This window comes from Ursus americanus, chromosome 34 (genome assembly GCF_024610735.1).
Source record: "Ursus americanus isolate L20-20 chromosome 34, mUrsAme1.1.p, whole genome shotgun sequence".
NCBI classification, from domain to species: domain Eukaryota; kingdom Metazoa; phylum Chordata; class Mammalia; order Carnivora; family Ursidae; genus Ursus; species Ursus americanus.
The window spans coordinates 7,815,757-7,833,997 of record NC_142160.1 but is presented as its reverse complement, the minus strand read 5'-3'; the positions used below and the strand labels follow the sequence as shown (position 1 = coordinate 7,833,997).

General features: G+C 41.6%; 1 protein-coding gene across 2 annotated transcripts in view; it reads right to left on the bottom strand.

Annotated features, from left to right (window-relative positions):
* The window catches only part of PUM3 (pumilio RNA binding family member 3), a 47,669-nt gene that overhangs the window by 29,094 nt on the left and 334 nt on the right, over positions 1 to 18,241 (bottom strand). For both annotated transcript variants that reach the window (XM_087858779.1, XM_045772419.2), the window contains exons 2-11: positions 13,149 to 13,240; positions 11,595 to 11,813; positions 9,519 to 9,654; positions 8,846 to 8,921; positions 6,486 to 6,579; positions 6,161 to 6,227; positions 5,020 to 5,194; positions 3,729 to 3,832; positions 2,662 to 2,740; positions 491 to 589 (exon numbers count right to left, since the gene is read on the bottom strand). In XM_087858779.1, coding sequence (XP_087714905.1) covers positions 491 to 589; positions 2,662 to 2,740; positions 3,729 to 3,832; positions 5,020 to 5,194; positions 6,161 to 6,227; positions 6,486 to 6,579; positions 8,846 to 8,921; positions 9,519 to 9,654; positions 11,595 to 11,813; positions 13,149 to 13,233 — 1,134 coding nt within the window. In that variant the 5' untranslated portion in view covers positions 13,234 to 13,240. The remainder of the gene's footprint in view (positions 1 to 490; positions 590 to 2,661; positions 2,741 to 3,728; positions 3,833 to 5,019; positions 5,195 to 6,160; positions 6,228 to 6,485; positions 6,580 to 8,845; positions 8,922 to 9,518; positions 9,655 to 11,594; positions 11,814 to 13,148; positions 13,241 to 18,241) is intronic.

The window sequence follows — 18,241 nt, the reverse complement described above, 5'->3', positions numbered from 1 at the left end:
CAAAGTACAACTCTTTTAAAGACAAAATTCTACTGATCAAGGAAATGAGGATCATCTCTGTGAAACTTCTGTATTTAACATGGATCTTCACCTTTTCCCTCAAAGTACTGAACACCCACGTGAGCAAATGTGTGGCTAGCTGCTCGTTATCACCTCCTGCCTCTCCCGCCCCCCATGAAGATCATTAAATGAGGAACCAAAGAACCCCCCAGGCACCAAAACTTCTACAAATGTAAGCCTGACACAAACATCGTGTTTACTTGCTCAATGGGTCCCTTCCCAAATAAAGACAACTCAAGCTTTTTGTACTTCAATGAAAATTCTCAACAAAGAAACCCTAGGCCCTAAGAAAAGCCAATTCCTGGGAGGTCCCGAGGCGCAACTCTGCAAAGGCATTGCTGTTTACACATCAGGGCGAAGACCACAGGACAGGGCAAGTCTAAGGGTAAGGGAAGGCACTCCAGCCCCAAGGGCCGAAGGGCCTGCTTACCTTGGGCGTGCCGTGCCACAGGCAGTTCATGGCCACTCTAGCGCCATCGTGTGTGTGCGCCAGGTATATCACGGCTTCGCGGATGGCTTCGATCATCTCCTGGGGAACAAATGCCACCAGGCTTTATTTTTTTCTTTTTTCCTGCCTTTTTAAAATCTGTCTACTGAGGGACAGTTATGCACGGAGGATGAAAGACAGTACAGGTAGTAAACAATTTTTCATTTTGTAGACAAGCATGCAGAAACAACTTTTTTCTAAACATTTTTTCCCTATCAAGAGCAGCAAGTAGTGGCAGCAATTTCTATTAAAATACCTGAGTTTCACCAATATCTATTCAAAAAAGTATATATTTTAAAAGATTTTTCAAGAAAAAGAAATCTAGGAAGTGGCTGTGGTAAGAAGGGAATTTTTAACAGTAAAGCCAGATAAAATAAATAAAACGTTTTTCCCTAAGAGAATCGTGTATATAATGAGCAGAGAACCAAACACTAAATTTGGCTGAAAAAGTTTCTCTTTTTCAGTTTATCACTGGATTACTTCTAGAAATCATTTTAATAATTCACCATAAGAACACTTAAATAACATTTCCCTAAGAAAAATCAGCCTATTAGACTGGGCCCCCATTTATCAACGACCCCTTTAGTAAAAGCCCAGTCAGTAATCTCTTACAAGGTAGTTCAGCTTCTTTATAAACTTTCTTCTTCACTGTCCATGTACGTAATTTCTTAATTCTATCTGGTAAGTCTAGTCTGTAGATGCAAATGAGTTCTGACAGCTAAAAGCTGCAGGGCCCTACTTTAGTCTGTTCCTGACTTAAAATTTTAGAGTAAATCAATAAAATAAATACAAAGTCTCCGACCACAATAGAGAGAGATGGGTACGTATTTTCATCAGTAAGGAACAAGCGATTTCATCCTTAACTATTGTGTAATCATTCCCCAGGATGGCTCTCAAAAACACAGCTCTCATATATCTAAACTCACGAATCTATTCCAAGCTACCCAGCTGAAGAGTGAATGCTCCCAGGGCCAGGAAAGATTTGCCTCATTACTGTATATTCACACTAAGCTCCCAATGATTTTTGTGTTATTAATACATTCAACACTAAAAAAATATTTTCCACCACTGAACATATCCAAGTGCTCATATTTTCACTTCTCAAAATATAGTCCTGCCTTAATAAACCCAGACCTGTCAGAAACCGTGCTCTGCAGAAGAGAGCGAAATCCCTGACAGAGAAGCGGCAGCCGCTATGTTCGCTGGACCACAAGCTTAGGTGAGCAGCTCCTCTTGGAAAAGTCTTTTCTCTACGTCAATTCTGAGAGGGTCAAAATGCCTATGAATGTTTCACCTGGCATATTTGTTAAAAAGAAGTCAGGGTCATTATTTCAGTTATCCCTTACTACTGAAATGAGGACAAACGGGCAATGAGTTCAATTTGACGAGGCAAGCTAAGTTAAGGGGACTGAATGATGAATCCTCATTTGTATTCCCATCACTGACTTGAAGGGCAGTGCAAATTACCTTCACTCTCTGTTCCTTATCCTTCTAGCATATAAGGTCCAGTTTTTCATGGTCCGTTTAGTTTTACATTAAGTGTCCTCCCCTAACCTTTTAACATTGACATGATTTTTGTATCAGCACAGGTGAATTTCAAACCCCCTGAATGCCAAACATCTGTTTGTGAGTTAACTTTCGGTACGGTTAGGTAGAGGACAGTTTCTGGCTTATAATTAAAATATAAAAATCCAACAAGATTGATAAAACTGTGGCTAATTCCACTGTCTTCTGACAAATATCTAATGGAATCAGTAGGCTTGTTCAAAGGATGTTTAGTGCCTTATTTTTTCTAAATGAGGAAACAGCGGCATCTGGGGTGGGGGTGGGGCTCAGTCAGCCAAGCGTCCGGCTCTTGATCTCAGCTCAGGTCATGATTTGGGGTCGTGAAATGGAGCCCCGCACTGGGCTCCATGCTGTGCATGGGGCCTGCCTAAGGTTCCCTCCCTCTGCCCCTCCCTCTCTCTGTCTCTCTCAAATAAATAAATTAATTAAATAAATAAATGAGGGAACAATTCTTTAAAATTTCTGAAAGACAGGTACATCAAAGCAGCATTTTACATTTTAACATGGCTCCTCCATGTTTGGTTTAAAAACCAAAAGCAAGAACTTACTGATCTTAACTTTGGGGGTGCATAGGTAAAAAAGTCCAAGAATACTTTGTGCACCAATGAGTGCTTAATCACAGCTTCCCTGAAAAGAGAGAAAAGGGAAAAGAGACTAGGTCAGACCTAGCACTACATACAGTAACAGAGACAGAGGCGGCCTAGTTGTCCTAAACTAATCAAAGCCAGCGAAATGGTTTTAGCAAATGTCATCTGTCATAAAGCAGAATACGTCTTTCAGCAATATAGCAAAAACACAACAAACTTTCAGACTATAAAAATCTTTTAGTAGCCTCTACAATCAAAACCAGCATACAAATTTCTAGTATCTAGTCAGCCAAGATTTATCATCATTCCAAATACATTCCACCATCTTCAGTAAGGACATCTATGCTTTCACCCAACAATGGACACGTGATTAGAAATCCATATGTGCACTGGTTTTTTTTATGGCTATTTTCTTTCTGTCAAGCACCCTTCACAATGCTTAGCTTCATAAAATAATTTTAGCACAATTAAAACATGAACAGAACGAAACAGCATCAGCAACTGCAATAACCCCGAACTGATCCAAGCCTCCCAGTGTGACGCTTGCGGAATGCAGACGGACAGTGCACGCTGCTGATCAAGCCACCAAAGCTGTCAAGCTGACACGGGGTACCTGAGCGGCCGGCAGACACAGCTTGCCTTTATGGGCAAAGCACTGTTCCTAAGTGTTTTGGAAATATTAACCCATTTAATCTTCATAAACCTCCATGGAACGTGTACTACTATTATCCCAATCTCATAGATGTGGAAACTGAGGCACACAGACGTTATAATGCCCAACGTCACATAGTTCGTAATGGGGGGGGCCCACGAAGATTTATACCTGGGCAGTTTGGGTCCCAAAGGCTATGCCTTAACCACTCTGCTATGGTACAAATGCTAACAAGGCCACGCGCCTGAGCATCTAAGCTTTAAGATCCAATTTAAATAACGCAATCCATTTGGGAAACCATCTACCTTTTTTATGCAAGGGTTATATAACATTTTCTTCTTTCAAATGCTAAGAAAAGACAAAACAGCTTTCTTACTTTTGGGCCATTGGAGTTAGAATCTGCTTCATTTCATCCATGATAAGCTCTAGTTTTTCTGGCTGTACCTCTAACACTTTGTCCAGGGTTGGGTGATCTGCTGACTGCAACGAGAAAAATCAAACCCCTCTAAATTTAATCACATTTCTTCAAATTCAGAGCAAAGAAAATCAATTATAATTATTTCAAATAAACATACTATAAATTTCAGATTTCCCATATTTATACAATGAAAGCCCCACTGTAGGTACGCTCATGGAGTAACCTGATTATCTGATTCTCACGCTGTACACCCACCAATGTATTTAAAGAGCCAGCCCAAACAACCAACCAGCTCAACCCGTTGACAGGCGCTAGCACGTGCCTAATCGTAAGAGCAAGTACTCAGCTCACAAATTCTTGCCACCCTACGCTTTGTAATTAGGTGGCTATTCCTACTGTGACAGTTACAAAAGAAACAAAGCACTCTGTTCAACCCAGGAGCTGAACCTGACTAGGGGAAGCAAGCCAGGAAATAACCCAGATCCCAGGAGACAGATGTGTGCGTTTAAGTCCCAAGGTCTGAAATAGACCCTTTAACTGGCCTAGTCCCCTTCCTGGCCTTTTTCTTTTTTTCCCCCCAAAGATTCCATTTATTTATTTGACAGAAAGCCAGCAAGAGGGGGAACACAGCAGGGGGAGTGGGAGAGGGAGAAGCAGGCTCCCAGCGGAGGAGCCCGATGTGGGGCTCGATCCCAGGACTCCAGGATCACGCCCTGAGCCGAAGGCAGACGCCCAACAACTGAGCCACCCAGGCGCCCCTGGCCTTTTTCTGATTCAATCCCTGTACTACATCCAAGGCTGGTTCTCTCTCCTCCCTCTCCTCCCTGGATACAACCAAGAAAAGGACAGCCCAATCACGAAGACACACAGAAGGCTGCGACGGGGAGCCCGAGGCACCTCCGAGCTGGTTGGGGGGTGGGTACAAAGCTCTGCTAACTACGAAGAGTCGTCTACCTCAGTCTATCAGAAACGGACGTACTGAAGCATTACCCAGAGCATCTGGGAGGGAGTACCCGTGCAGTTTAATTTAAAGGGGATTTAGAGACAGTGCTCTGGGAGAGAGAGAAATCTAAGTCTGATCATTTGCTCATCACACCAGAGACAAAATAATCTAAGAGAATAAAGGGTAGGAGACAGTCTTTTCATGGGCCAGCCAAAGCAAAACGACATTCTGAAAACAGGGCACTGGAAGGTCAGGAACCGCACAGAGAGAGAGTAGAAACGCTCGTAGAGCGTCCTGGGGTGCCACCTTGTAAAGCTGAAATGTGTTCCCGTACAGCTCCTCGGCCAGCATGTTCCTCTGCTCCAAGATGGCTTTGTCATTGTACGCGTACTCCACGACGGCCGACGCTTCCGCGTGCCGCAGCATCTTCCTCACGTGGCCCTTAAAACTTCTCATGATCTCCGCAATCTGCGCTTTACTCCTAAACCCAAGGTGACGGGGGGGGGGGGGGGGACGACAGGGAGCAAAGATCAGTGACAGGAGAAAGCCGCGTGGCAACAAAACGAAGCTTCCCCTGAATCCGACCCATCAAAACGTGGGGCGGTGGGCCCCGGAAACACACGCATTGAGAAGGACAGCCGAGCGCGTCGTCTTTCCACCCCCAGCTTGCCAGCTTCGGCAGCAGCCAGCCTGCTACTGACGTCGGAGACCTGACTCCGCTTAGCAGCTGGGAGATCCGGAGCAAGTTACCGGAATTCTCTGTGATTAAGCTTCTTCGGTCACAGAACAGAAAGAACGCGGCTGAGGTGAGGACCGAGTGACCTAAGATGCACAGGGAACCGTGACCGGTGCAAGTAGGCGCCCGGTGTCCCTTCCCCATGTTAGACTGTTGGGCAAGAGAGAGTAAAAGTCGAAGACGCAGGGAAGCATGCAGACAACGTACCTACGACTCTCTACTCAAACGGGGTGTAATCACAAGTATCGACGTTACATCCTAACATACCCACGCAGCTGACGATTACAGCCAGAAATACTAGGAAATTTTGTCAACCTAACTTTTCTATGTCGGAGAGCACATTTTGGCACCTTACACTCAAAAAAAAGAAGTCAGGCCAAGCAGCAATTCCAGCTAATGTAGGAAATCCTCCTATCTTGACATTTCCTAACCTACTGACCCCGCTGACTCTCCTGACCTTCTCCCGCCCAGTCCTCCGCCTTCTAAATACTGGTGATCTCTTCTTCCAGGGCGTCAAAATACACTCATTAGAGTGGTGAAGGCAAGGCCATCATTTATACTACTTCAATAATTGCTTTTAAGACCACGCGCCCCAGAAAGATCACAAGCGTCTGCCTAGGGCCATTGCTAGGATCCCAGACCAAGTGCATGACTGGTATCCCCACCTTTAAAAAACCAATGACAGTGTATTTTATAAATAAAACAACTCACCCGTACATGAGGAATTTCTTCACAATATTTCTGGAATATTTAGCTTTACTTAATTGGACCAAATCATCTGAAAAACAAAATACATTACGATGATCTGCTAGCCTCATTTCAGTCCTCCAGAAGCAAAGAACTACGTAAACGCACAATCCTGGGAACACAAACTACTCTCTTCACTGTCCCACCCAAAGAACAAATAAAAACAAAAAAGGTCCTGCAGAGGACACACGGCTTTTCCTCAACACGAATTATTTTCTTGGGTATTTCAAGAGAAAAACAGCGACTTCTTATAAATGATCACAATTAATCTTCCACATGTCAGAAATACCTCGCAGCTCTTCAAAGGCCTGTCTTCGCTGCTCCTCATTACCGAACTGAATGTAACACTGGATCACACGAGTGGAATCGTGCGCAAACGCCATCTGTAGAAAGACCAGTTTGGGCTTAGACTAATTCTCTCTGAAGATGCATGTTTCTATCACAGTATTAATGTTTTACTGCTATTGCTTTTAGAATTCCTTGCTAGAAAAAAGGCAGGGTCTTCATGGATAAAATCAAACCCTACGTTACTCAGGAGAAGAAATAACTTGTTTTAATTGTACAAAATGCCTTTCTTTGGTTTTGCCGCCTATCATACAACACTGAGACAGGGACAGATTTAACCATTTCGCACGATTCCTATCATTATAATTAAAAACAAACCAAATCAAATCAAACCTGTCTAATGATTATACACACCGTATTTCTCATTTCACTGAAAGTTACTTTCCCTAAGGGAAATTTTCCAATTCAAAAATTTTGTTACTCTGTGATTTTTTTTTGCTTACATAAGCAATCTAAGAATGTTTGGCCTTGGCAACCAAAGGTACAGACAAACGACAGATCTAAGAGCCTTGCTACATGAATAAGTATATTGACATACACGTTGGCAATTACAAGCTAACCTCTCCACTTCTCACATCTTCATTATAATCCCTGAACACATATCTGTTTTATTCCTAGAAAAGTTGCTCTATTTCAAAATTCCACCCCCCACCCCCCAACTATTGGATAAATCAGATCCTCACTGCAGGACTTGCTGATCAATTTTCTACAGCAATAACCACGAACAGTCAAGCAAAATTATTTTTTTACATTACCAGTCTAGTTTAATAGTGCTTATTATCTGTTGCTCATCCTGTCTCTAAAATTTTTTAATTCCAACAAGTCAGAAGATGAAGGTGGACCTCCATCAAAGTCATGCATTTCAGAAGAATTTCCTTAAGGTTTGTAGAGATATTTTTGATAAAACTAAAAACAAATTTTTTAAGAAGGCTGTTTTGTGCAGATACTGATTACTTACTACATAACCAGGACTGATGCCTCAAGTACATTTTTCTCATTTATTTATTTATTTATTTATTATTTTTTAAAGATTTTATTTATTTGACACAGAGAGAGACACAGCAAGAGAGGGAACACAAGCAGGGGGAGTGGGAGAGGAAGAAGCAGGCTCCCAGCGGAGGAGGGAGACTGATGCGGGGCTCAATCCCAGGACCCTGGGATCACGCCCTGAGCCGAAGGCAGATGCTTAACGACTGAGCCACCCAGGCACCCCTCTCATTTAGACCTCAAAGCAACCTTAAGGGTGTGCTGTTGCTATGTCCACTTTGCAGATGAGAAAAGCAAGTTTATGAGAAGTTAAGGAACATGCTATCCCTGTGATCCTGGGGACAAAAATGTCCATCAGAGACGAAGACAGTAAGTTAAAAGAGACAGAGCATGCAAGGTTAGCACCACCCCAGCACACATAATCAACATAGACGGTGTTATTGTCCAAAGGCACACACACTTTAAGCAGCAGAGTGAGGATCTGAACACCACATTAACACCCAAGGCCACAGAGTATTAACCTAAGGGTAGCTGGGAAAGGATGTTGAGGGTAAAACAGTTATAAATCCAGGATAACACACTACCGCTGGAGCTAAAAAGTTCTATCCTAAAAAAACCTTTCTTCCCGGAAAAATAAGAAAGCAACTGCTGGGAACTTGCTTATTGCAAGACATTCCTTCAAACTGCAGAACTGCATCTGATTAGACCTATGTACGTGGTTTGGCGAAGACACCCCTCCAGGGTCGCCAAAGCTACGAAGTATGTTGTCTTACAAGTGAACAGTCACTAAGTATTTATCCAAATACACAAGCGTCAACAGAAGTTTACTATAAAATACAATTTAGCAGCAACAATGAAAATGAGTTCAGAACTCCCAAATCTGTATTTTAAAGACCTCTGTATGATGTTTGTAAAAGCAATGAAGAAATGAAAGAAGTAATCATCTATTTACATCATATATTCAAAAAAGTCAGCGATTTAGAACATATGAAAGCATATGGAGCTCAGAGCAAGACTTTCTAACAAATACTATTGAACTAATAAATTCCTCAAGGTAACTTTAAGAACACTGATTTACTTTAAGTCAATTTTGAAAAAATGACATAGCCAAATACTTGATACTTTAATAATTTCTCGGCAGTAAGGTCCCCACTATTAAAGTTTTTATTTAGTCATTTTGTAATACATAAAATGTACTTGAAATTTGTGGCCACACACATTTAAAACAACAATCCACTGATCACGAATGGTCCCTAGCCTTTCCTGTGGGCCAATTTCAACTGTTAACACATGCAACTATGAGCCTGCCCTACTTACAGTTTTAATTTTCCCTTGAATCAACTTCTGCAAGTCACTCATCAGTTTCACTCTCTTTTCTTTGTCACAGTCTTTTCTATAAATGAGAACAAAGGGGGAAACACAGCTCAAGTAAAGACATTATTTTAAACAGGAGAAACTAAAACCCTCCCAGTGTATGTTCACCCAGTTAGGTGTGATTTTCTCTTCGGAGGCAGTAAACCTCTGACGTTAAAATTACTATTCCAGAGCAGCCAGAGAAAAGTAATTTTCTCAAAGACAAGAACTCATCTCATAAGGTGTAATTTTATGCATCAATTTAAATCTTCACGGCCAGAACCTCAGAAGTAAAGAAAATAATAAAACACGTCCAAGACACCAAACACTTAAGTATCTCAAAACTGAGCCGATAAGAAATTGTCTTTCATTTCCTCAGAACTCCGTCAGGAAGAATTTCCAATCCATTTTAATTCTCATACATTTTCATAAACATATCTGACACCACCCTCACGACTCCGCACACTTCTGCCACGCGCAGACGTCCAACACTGATGCGTCTAGCGTAGTGCTGGGAGCTCCCTGAATAACCCCAGGGCTGTGCGGCCCAGTGCAGGACGGCTCCCTATTTACGAGGTACACTGGCGCTGCTCCATCCTCTCAAAGGACTGACCATGATGCCACTAGGTAGCATTACCTTCGTAAGCTCTCCCAAATCTGCTTCGCCCGCACGACAATGTCATAGTTGGTTTTGTCAATGAGTTGCCTGCTTTGCTTTAGTTTTTTCTTCTTCTTTTTGAAGTCATCCCATTTAGGTTTCTTGGCTGCTGATTCTAGTCATTAGAGAAATAAATGACTTTCAACATTCTGAACGCCACAAATCAGTACAGACTAGGTACACAGGGCAAGCACTTATCAGAATCAATATTCACTGTAAAAATATCATTCCCTATAAACTTAGACTTAATTTCATTTTCTGAACGGTTCATACATTTTAAATTTGGTTGAAAAACACCACTCATTCATTCAACAGCTACACATGGACTCTTAATAGGACACCTACTGAGAAAAAAAAGAAAATTAAAAGGATTGTAAAAGCAACTGAAAAATGTTAAGCTTCCTTTTCATTTGTGAAATAAAAATTCTACTCTAAAACATTACAGTCCTTGGACTTTAGGTATGTATAACCAGTTCCTACCATAAGCAAAATCAGTTCTTAAGGTAAACAAAAATTAGTCCAAACTAAAACAGGGAAAAGTGTATTAAAATTTTCAGTACTCTGTTGTTATCTATCATTTAATTCTCACAACACCCTATTAAGATGCCCTTTCTCATACAGGCAGACAAAGGCACGAAGGAGTTCCTTCCGTTCCTTGTCCAAGGTCACACAGTCCGCAGGGATGGCACCAGGGCCGAAACCCGGAGACAGCTCGGAAACGTCGTGTTCTGCTACGTCTTACTCAGACAGCGCCCGGTCAAAATGTCTGTTTTTTACAGAGTCATGCTCTGTAAGTCTGATAACTCTCTATTAGCAGTTTTTTGTCTTCAAAAGCTAAGTATCTTACCAAATGAATAAAAAAGCCCATTGAGGCCAAAGAACAAGTTAATAAAATGGGTATTATTTACAGGAGTGCCCTGCAAGGAACCCTTTGGAGAATGCTGCCTTCTAAACGTCTCCCTCTCTCGGATTAGAAGATACACACATTATAAAAAACTTGGAAAGTGCAAAAAACAAAATTCTCCTATCATCTCAAACCTACATATGACTAGTAACATCTTATTTTCTTCCTGCCGTTTCCCTATGTTTTATATTAATCTTTAAAAATTCAGAATCTCACTGCTTTGCTTCAACGTGAATTCTACCGAAAGCATTCTTCCACAAAAACTAAATTATTTCTCAAGAACGTAATTTTTAACGGCTATACACTTTACTACGATGTACTTAATTATTCCCTTTACTGTTTACTTATTGGTTCTCCGGTGGTAATCAAGAGACTGAAGGAAACAGAGGGCATATTTCCTGTTCATATCAGGGCAATGTGCACGACACAGCACGATGAAAAGAGAAGGGCTGACCTAGAGCTCATTTAATTCCACAAACTTCTGGGCGCCTTGACATCTGCCGTGCTAGGCTGCCTGCAGTACATATAACAACTTTAGGGATCTCTAGTATCCAATCCCCCCCGCCTCCCCGTTGCTGACATAAAAATATGAGAAAATAAAATCAGAGTTCCATCCTGACACGTCAAGAACATAGCTCCCATAGAAAAGAAAACAGGGCTACATAAGGACGGGTCTTAATGTGAGAACGCCATGGGCGTTTAAGATGCAGGGCCAAGAACTCCAGCTTAGTTGGGGCCTGTACCCCTATTGGTTGTTACAATTGTTCTTTCCCATCTCCTGGCAAAGTGCACAGAAAACTCAAATATCTCTTTGTGGAATCATTCAATCAACCCATAAAATTTGGCCTACAGAAAGGGATGTTTCATTGAGGTTCTTCTGTATGAAGCTGCTCCAGCTTAGCTGAACTCCGCAGCTCGAATACTTCAGCAAGGGTCTATGAAGTCAGGTACTCTACACACCAGAAGACAATTCTGACCAGGGAAGGTGCTTTCCGGTGCTTGCTTAATACGGGCTACCCCCGCCCCCCCCAACGCTGCCTGTCAAGGAACAAGAACGGGAGGTCTGTACCAGACTTCTAGAGCCCCCATGCTCAATGGTTCAGGCGGGCCAAGGCTTCCACAGAGACTATGCTGAAGGAATCAGGGCTTACCATCACTTTTACCATCCGCCTGGAATCTTCTCTTCTTGTTGAATTTATTTGCCTGCTGGAATTTATTCTTTGGTATTTTATCCCCTTGCTGCTTATTTTTGAACTGCTTTACACCCTTTTTCCCAGGTTTTGTGGCGCATTTCTCAAAGTTCCTAGATGTGATTTTAGGTCCACCTTCCTTGCCAACCTTCCTTGGAAACGTCTTTGATGAACCAGAATCTAGGCACAATCATAAAAAAATCATCCCAGTTCAGTGATCCTGAGCCTAGATCTCTTTTATCCATCGGGCTGTGTTTGTTACACAAAACTACACACTCTTTAGCGAAACGTACCTTGTCCGACTCTCAAATATGGAGAATGGGATTTTTAAAAATCAAAACAAAACTTAAACATTTTCTGATTCAGGGACTCTTGATTTCGGCTTGGGTCACAATCTCGGGGTCATGCAATCGAACTCTGAGTCCAGCTCCATGCTGGGCATGGAGTCTGCTTAAGATTCTCTCCCTCTCCCTCTGCTGCCCCCTCCTTTTCCCACTGCCTACATGTAGGCACTCTCTTTCTCTCTCTCAAATAAATAAATTTCTGATTTATCAAATTATAACATAGATTCACTACAGAAAATCGACAAACTAGAGAAATGCATCTTAAAAACTACCCATAATGCTATGGAAACCATTGTTGTCAGTCAGGTGTATTTCTGTTTTAAGCACATTAACATTACTTAATAAGATAAAATATTTATATATCTTGTATTCTACTTTAATGACTTATTGTTCAAGTCTTCATATATAATTTTCAATGATTCAATAACAACGAATCTCAAAATAAAATGAACGCCTAAAACAGAAATACCATATTAAATCACATATCAAAGTAAAATTAAAGATGTTAATTTATTTTTAAAAATTCTAAGGATGTTATTATTTTATTAAATATCATATCTAATTAAAGACATTAATTTTTCAGAATTGCTAGTTCTGGAAAATTTTCCTCAAAGCCTATAGTACAGTTACTTGATAAAAATCATTAGCTAACTAAGCTTACAAATGAAATGAAAACCACAATAGCAATGCCCTAAGATTGTTGCAAGAAAAAAAAAAATGCCTTAGGAATCATCTAGGGATTTAGAGAGTCTCTGACTTTTTTTGCTCTGCAATAGTGACACCTGATGGAATAATAAAGACTCCACAATTAGAAACACTGAAGATCCAAGTATTTGGTTTACCAGTAGTATGCATTAATCAGGCACAATTTATCGAACATTAACATAACATGTTGCAGCAAATTAATGAAGAAAATGAGGCAGATGCATTCCCAGCTGAGATCAGGGGTCTCCCCTGAGTACAGCATCCTCTGATTATTCTGGCAATTTCTTAAATGTCTTAGTTTCATGGGGAACATGCAAACTGGGACAGAGTTAACTCCTACTTTTTCCTAATCCTAACCCATGGATACAGACTGCCATCTGCTCTAGGCCACCGCTTCCCACCAACCCTCCCTCCAAGTAGAGGGGCCACCACTGCTGGGAAGCATGGTTTCGTGCGGCTATCTTACCATTGTTTTTATGAAATCTGTTTTTTTCTTGTGATGTCTTTGCACCTTTTCCTGTGAATTTTTTTTTCCCTTTAACTTCCATCATAGCAGTTCTGGAAGATAAAAACAAAACCCACAAGGGATCACTGGGTTGCTCTCCGCCAGTAAGAGGCGTCCACCCGTGCCACACGTCACCCCTGGGCTTCACAGGCGCAGGACAAACCACCTGGGTCCGCCATGGGCCCATGAGTCCAGGGACTATGCAATCTGTGCTTCTAAGATTGTAAAAAATGAAAATAAACAAGATACCAACACAAAAACTAAGAACACACACACCTTGGCTAGTGTGTGATGTATCTGGGGACACAATTCAACAATAGTTCTAGGTAATAATAGACCATTATTTACGTTAACTAGGATACAAGTGTCAGTGTTTGTGTTTCTCATAACCTAGGATGACTTTGTGATGAGAGACTGACAATACCACCACTTGATTTCTTGGTTTCCTTCCTAAAAAGTCCAGAACAAACAATACGCTGCACTTACCATATATTCAAACTAATGAAAGAAAATCAAAGATTGCCTACAAGTCCCCTATGTAACCAGTGTAGCTAACAAAAACCTGTTTAATTTGCTGTTTTTTTGGAGGTGACCAGTAATTTTCAGTGATCTCCAAAGTGAGATTATGTTGGACTATTTAATATTTCATTTAGAGGAAATCTAACAGGTCACTTGTTGGTACAGAGACCTTACCGTGCACAGGGCATACAACAGATAACCCCTTAATTACCCAAGGCTCCTGAAAGCAGACAGCAAATGCCATCTGGCTATTTCTCTACCTTTCCAAAGTTGTATATTCAATTCATTTCTAAAGTTCTAAAGTTGACTACCCAGAGCAGACCTGAGAAATTCCTAGACAGTACTAGATATTTCTAAAACAAGAATTTTCCAAGATTTTCCAAGAATTGGTATTTTCCAAGAAAACTAATTTTACAAGATTATTAGTGGGTATAAGGAAAAAAGAAGGGTTCAAAGATTGCATGGATTTGAGAAATAGTGAATTAAATAAAATAAGTAACTAGCCTTTTTTAAGAAAGGCTTTTCAGATTCTTTTCATTTGCTAACTGAAGCCCTGGATCGCCAAGCACAGGCTAGAGTATGCGAGATTTTCCAACCTTAGTTGACTCACTTTTTCTTGAAACATCTCAAGGGACCAGTAAGGTTCCAAAGAACTCTCTGGGAAGTGCAGCTTCATTTAGGCTTTATCATGATAGTTCTTAACCATGGAGGGACCCTGAATTACTACCTTTGCCCTAAGTCACTGGCAACTAGAGGGCCATTTTATCACGTGGCTGCTTTATCACAACCACACCTGCATTTCTTAGTTCTTCTGTGCTTGTATTCATCTAAAAACGCAGTCATTTACAGGTTTTCTCTGTGCGTTTGTTTTAACTGTTTATTTTGAAATAATTTCAGTTTTACAGGAGAGTCTGGAATGATGAAGAGAGCTCCAGTACACTCCTCAGCTCCCTCTAAAGTTAACATCCCACCCCAAGAGATAACATTAGTAGGATATTATGATACTATTAACTTTGGATCTTGCCAGTCCTTTTTCTGTTCCAGGATACACTGTGTGTAGTCATCAAGTCTCCTTAGTTTCCACCAACCTGTGACAGTTTCTCGGTCTTCTTTCTCATGACCGAGACACTTCTGAATGGTAGTGGTCAGGCACTTGGCAGAAAACTCATTTGGGGTTTGCCTGAGATTTTCTCATGATTAGACTGGGGTGATGGATATTTTGGGGCAGTAGCACAGACATGAAGTGCCCAGACTGGTGATATTAACCTTGATCCTTTGGTTAAGGTAGTGTTTGCCAGACTTTTCCGCTGTGAAGTTACCATCTGTCCCTTTCCATACTTCTTAGAATCAAGTCAGCAAGTTTAGGCCACACCAGGGGAGGGGAATTAAGCTCCACTTCCTAGGGGGAGGAGTCCTAAAGAATTTTGTTAAAAACCTGTATGTTAAGATCACCACAGCAACTAATAAATATTTGGGGTGATACATTTGAGATTATGCAAATATCCTAATTGTCTCCCTCTGATTTTAGTGTTCTCCAGTGGATCCTGCCTGCAGCAATCACTGTGGTGTTTTCATGGTGATTTTCTATTTCTCTCATTATGTCTATCTCTAATATTTTTAATTCTTCTGCAGGGAAAATTTGTCCCTTCGTCTCCATTTATTTATTCAATCACTTACTTACCTCAGTACGGTCTCACACATATTTTGCTACTTGGGGTAGAAGCTACTCCTATAGTGCCTTTGCTGCTCAGACTGTTCCAGCTTTGGCCAGTGGGAAGTCTCCCAGGTCACTTCTGTGTCTTGGTGACATGACCCATCCTATTTTCCATGTCCTTAATTCCTAGCACTTGCTCCAAGTTCATCTACTTTTCCTGAAACCAGCCATTTCTCCGAGGAACCCTGGTTCCCTTTATTGAGAATGATAAGATCTGAGTGTGCTCAGACAAGAAGCTAGGTGTGCCTCTTGTCACTGCTTCTAGGTCCTTCCACCAGACAGGGCTGGTAACACACATTTGTATACTAACCTATGTGGACACAAAAGCCTGTATTTCTTTTCTGTGAAATAAGTTCATCCTAAGGTCTCCAACTCTAAGTCACTCTAGTCTTCCCCTCTTGCTTTACTTGTAAGTTTTTTCGCTTGACAGTGAGAAACTTGCCTCCCGGTATCCACCATGATTTGTGTGGCTCACACGTAGCTTCGGAATGCCAAAGCTTACGGCTACGGGAAACAAACTTACCAACTGTAGTAGAGTTTACTTACAGCTTCTTTCCTTTTCCCTCACCGCATCCACTCAAAATCCTGTTCTTCAAAATTACTTAGGTCAGTTCCCCCCACCACCCTGGTGAGTGAAGTTATTTTGTACGTTTTTACAAGTTAGATTTATTTATTTTTTGCAGTCCGCATTCCATTTCCAGACACGCGACTTTTTTTCATCTGCAGTCAAGTTCACTCTTTGGTGTACAGTGTTGATTCTGACAAATGCAGGCAGGCCTCCTCCACCACAGTACCTTAGAGAACGGTTTCCTAATTCCAAAACGTCCCCAGTGGACCTCTTCTGCAATCACCGCCTCCTGGCCCCCTTGGCAATCACTGCTCTGTTTTCCAACCCTCCAGTTTTGCCTCTTTCCAAATACGTCATAAAAATGAAATCAAACAATATATAGCCTGCTGGGTCTTGCTTCTTTCGCTTAACAAAACGTATCTGCTTGGGGATCCTGTACTACCATATCCGACTATCACATTCCTGTGGTTCTCACAACTGTCTCCTCTTTTTCCCTTCTCTCTCTTCGAGATTCAGGCTGTATCTCTTACTCAGATTGGTTTTTAATTGTGCATCTAATCTGCTGTGACTACACGCTGCTGCCTGATTAATCTTCCAAAAAGTCACCAATGTTGTGCCACCTCCCCGCTCCAACACCTTCAAAGTCTCCCACTGACTCCACGAAACATTTCAAACTCACACTGGCATTCAAAGCCATTCAAAGTTTAGTCCTAACATACCCTTACCACAAACAACACACAGGAGCCAAACTTCCTCACTGTTGTTTTTCAGGATCCAAACTTTAAAGCCATTCTACTAATATGAATCCTATCCATTCTTCAAATCCAGCTTAAATGACAATTTCTTATTATTTCTTCTCCATTTGCTGCCTTTCTTTCCCAAATGATTCTCCTTCTTAATCTTTTCTGGAACACTCTGATGGCCTTCTTATAACTTCACACCATCAACCTAAAATATACTGCATATAAACACACTATGTACTAGAAAGCTATTAGGTTGAAAAAAATATATGAAAAAGAAATTCAAAGTGGTGAAATAGAAGCAAACAAAATTAAAACACAACATACCTCAGTGTTATAACCGAATTATATAGGAAGTGTTCAAAACCATAGAGCTGAGGGCCCAATTTTGCCTTGTGAAGTGAAATAGCAAAGACTTCCCGGACATGGGACAGGTGACTGATCCCACCCCCTCAGCAGGATTTGCGCTGCACTTTGAAAGAGGTAAATATCAATATCTAACCTCTAAATAGTGGTATTTCTCAAGTCTTCCCCTCTCTCTCCACATTTCTCCCTAAGTGATCTCATCCAATCCCACGGCTTTCTATGCTGAGGACTCTCATCCTTGGGTTCCAGACCTGCATTTCTAACTGCCTACCGGACACCTCTGTTTACCCGTCTTACAGGCACTTTATCCTTAATGAGACCAAAATGAAATTCTTTAACTATATCTCCACTGCAGAACACCCCCAAACAATAACATCCTCATCTACTATCCTCCATCCTATTCTTCCCCTCTCAGACAGTGGCACATCACCCACTCCACCGCTCAGGGAGAAACCCAAGATTTACCCCTGACATTTTCCTCTCCCTTGTCTGCTATGTTCAATCCTTCCGTAAGTTCTTTTCAATCCCCTTTAAAAATACCTCTAACTCTCCAACTTGCATCTGCACTACCACCACCCTAAGCCAAGCCATCAATACTTTCCTTCTATACTCAGTAATAATCCAAACGATACACAATTCCGAAAGAGAACCTGTGTCTATCACGTTCCTTCCTTACTAAAAAGCCTCCCATGTTTCCAACAAATGAGAATTAGAAAAGGGAATGTTTCCCCATTGTATGGAAATAAAATCTCAATCACTCATCATGGCCTTTAAAGTCTTACAGAACCACCCTACCCCCCCCCCCCAACTTTATCGTGTACCGCTGTACTCCTAGCTCACAGTGGTCCGCTTTCTACAGCTCCCACCCCAGGGACTTAGCTCTGCTTAGTTTTCCCTGGGCTTCCGGATTTTAGAGCTGCCTCTCATCCTGCTTTAGGTCTCAGCTTAAAGATCACTTCAGACACCCCTATCCTCATCTCAGCCCCCAGCTCATTTCCTTCCCAGCGCCGATAACTTGCGACTGTACATTCAGGTTGTAAACTCGGCACCCAGCAAGGACAGGGCAGAGTGGATGTTTGCCAAACACACCACAGAAGGGCAGAATGCAAGCAGCACGGGAGGGGATTTCAGAAAGTGAAGGGAGTTC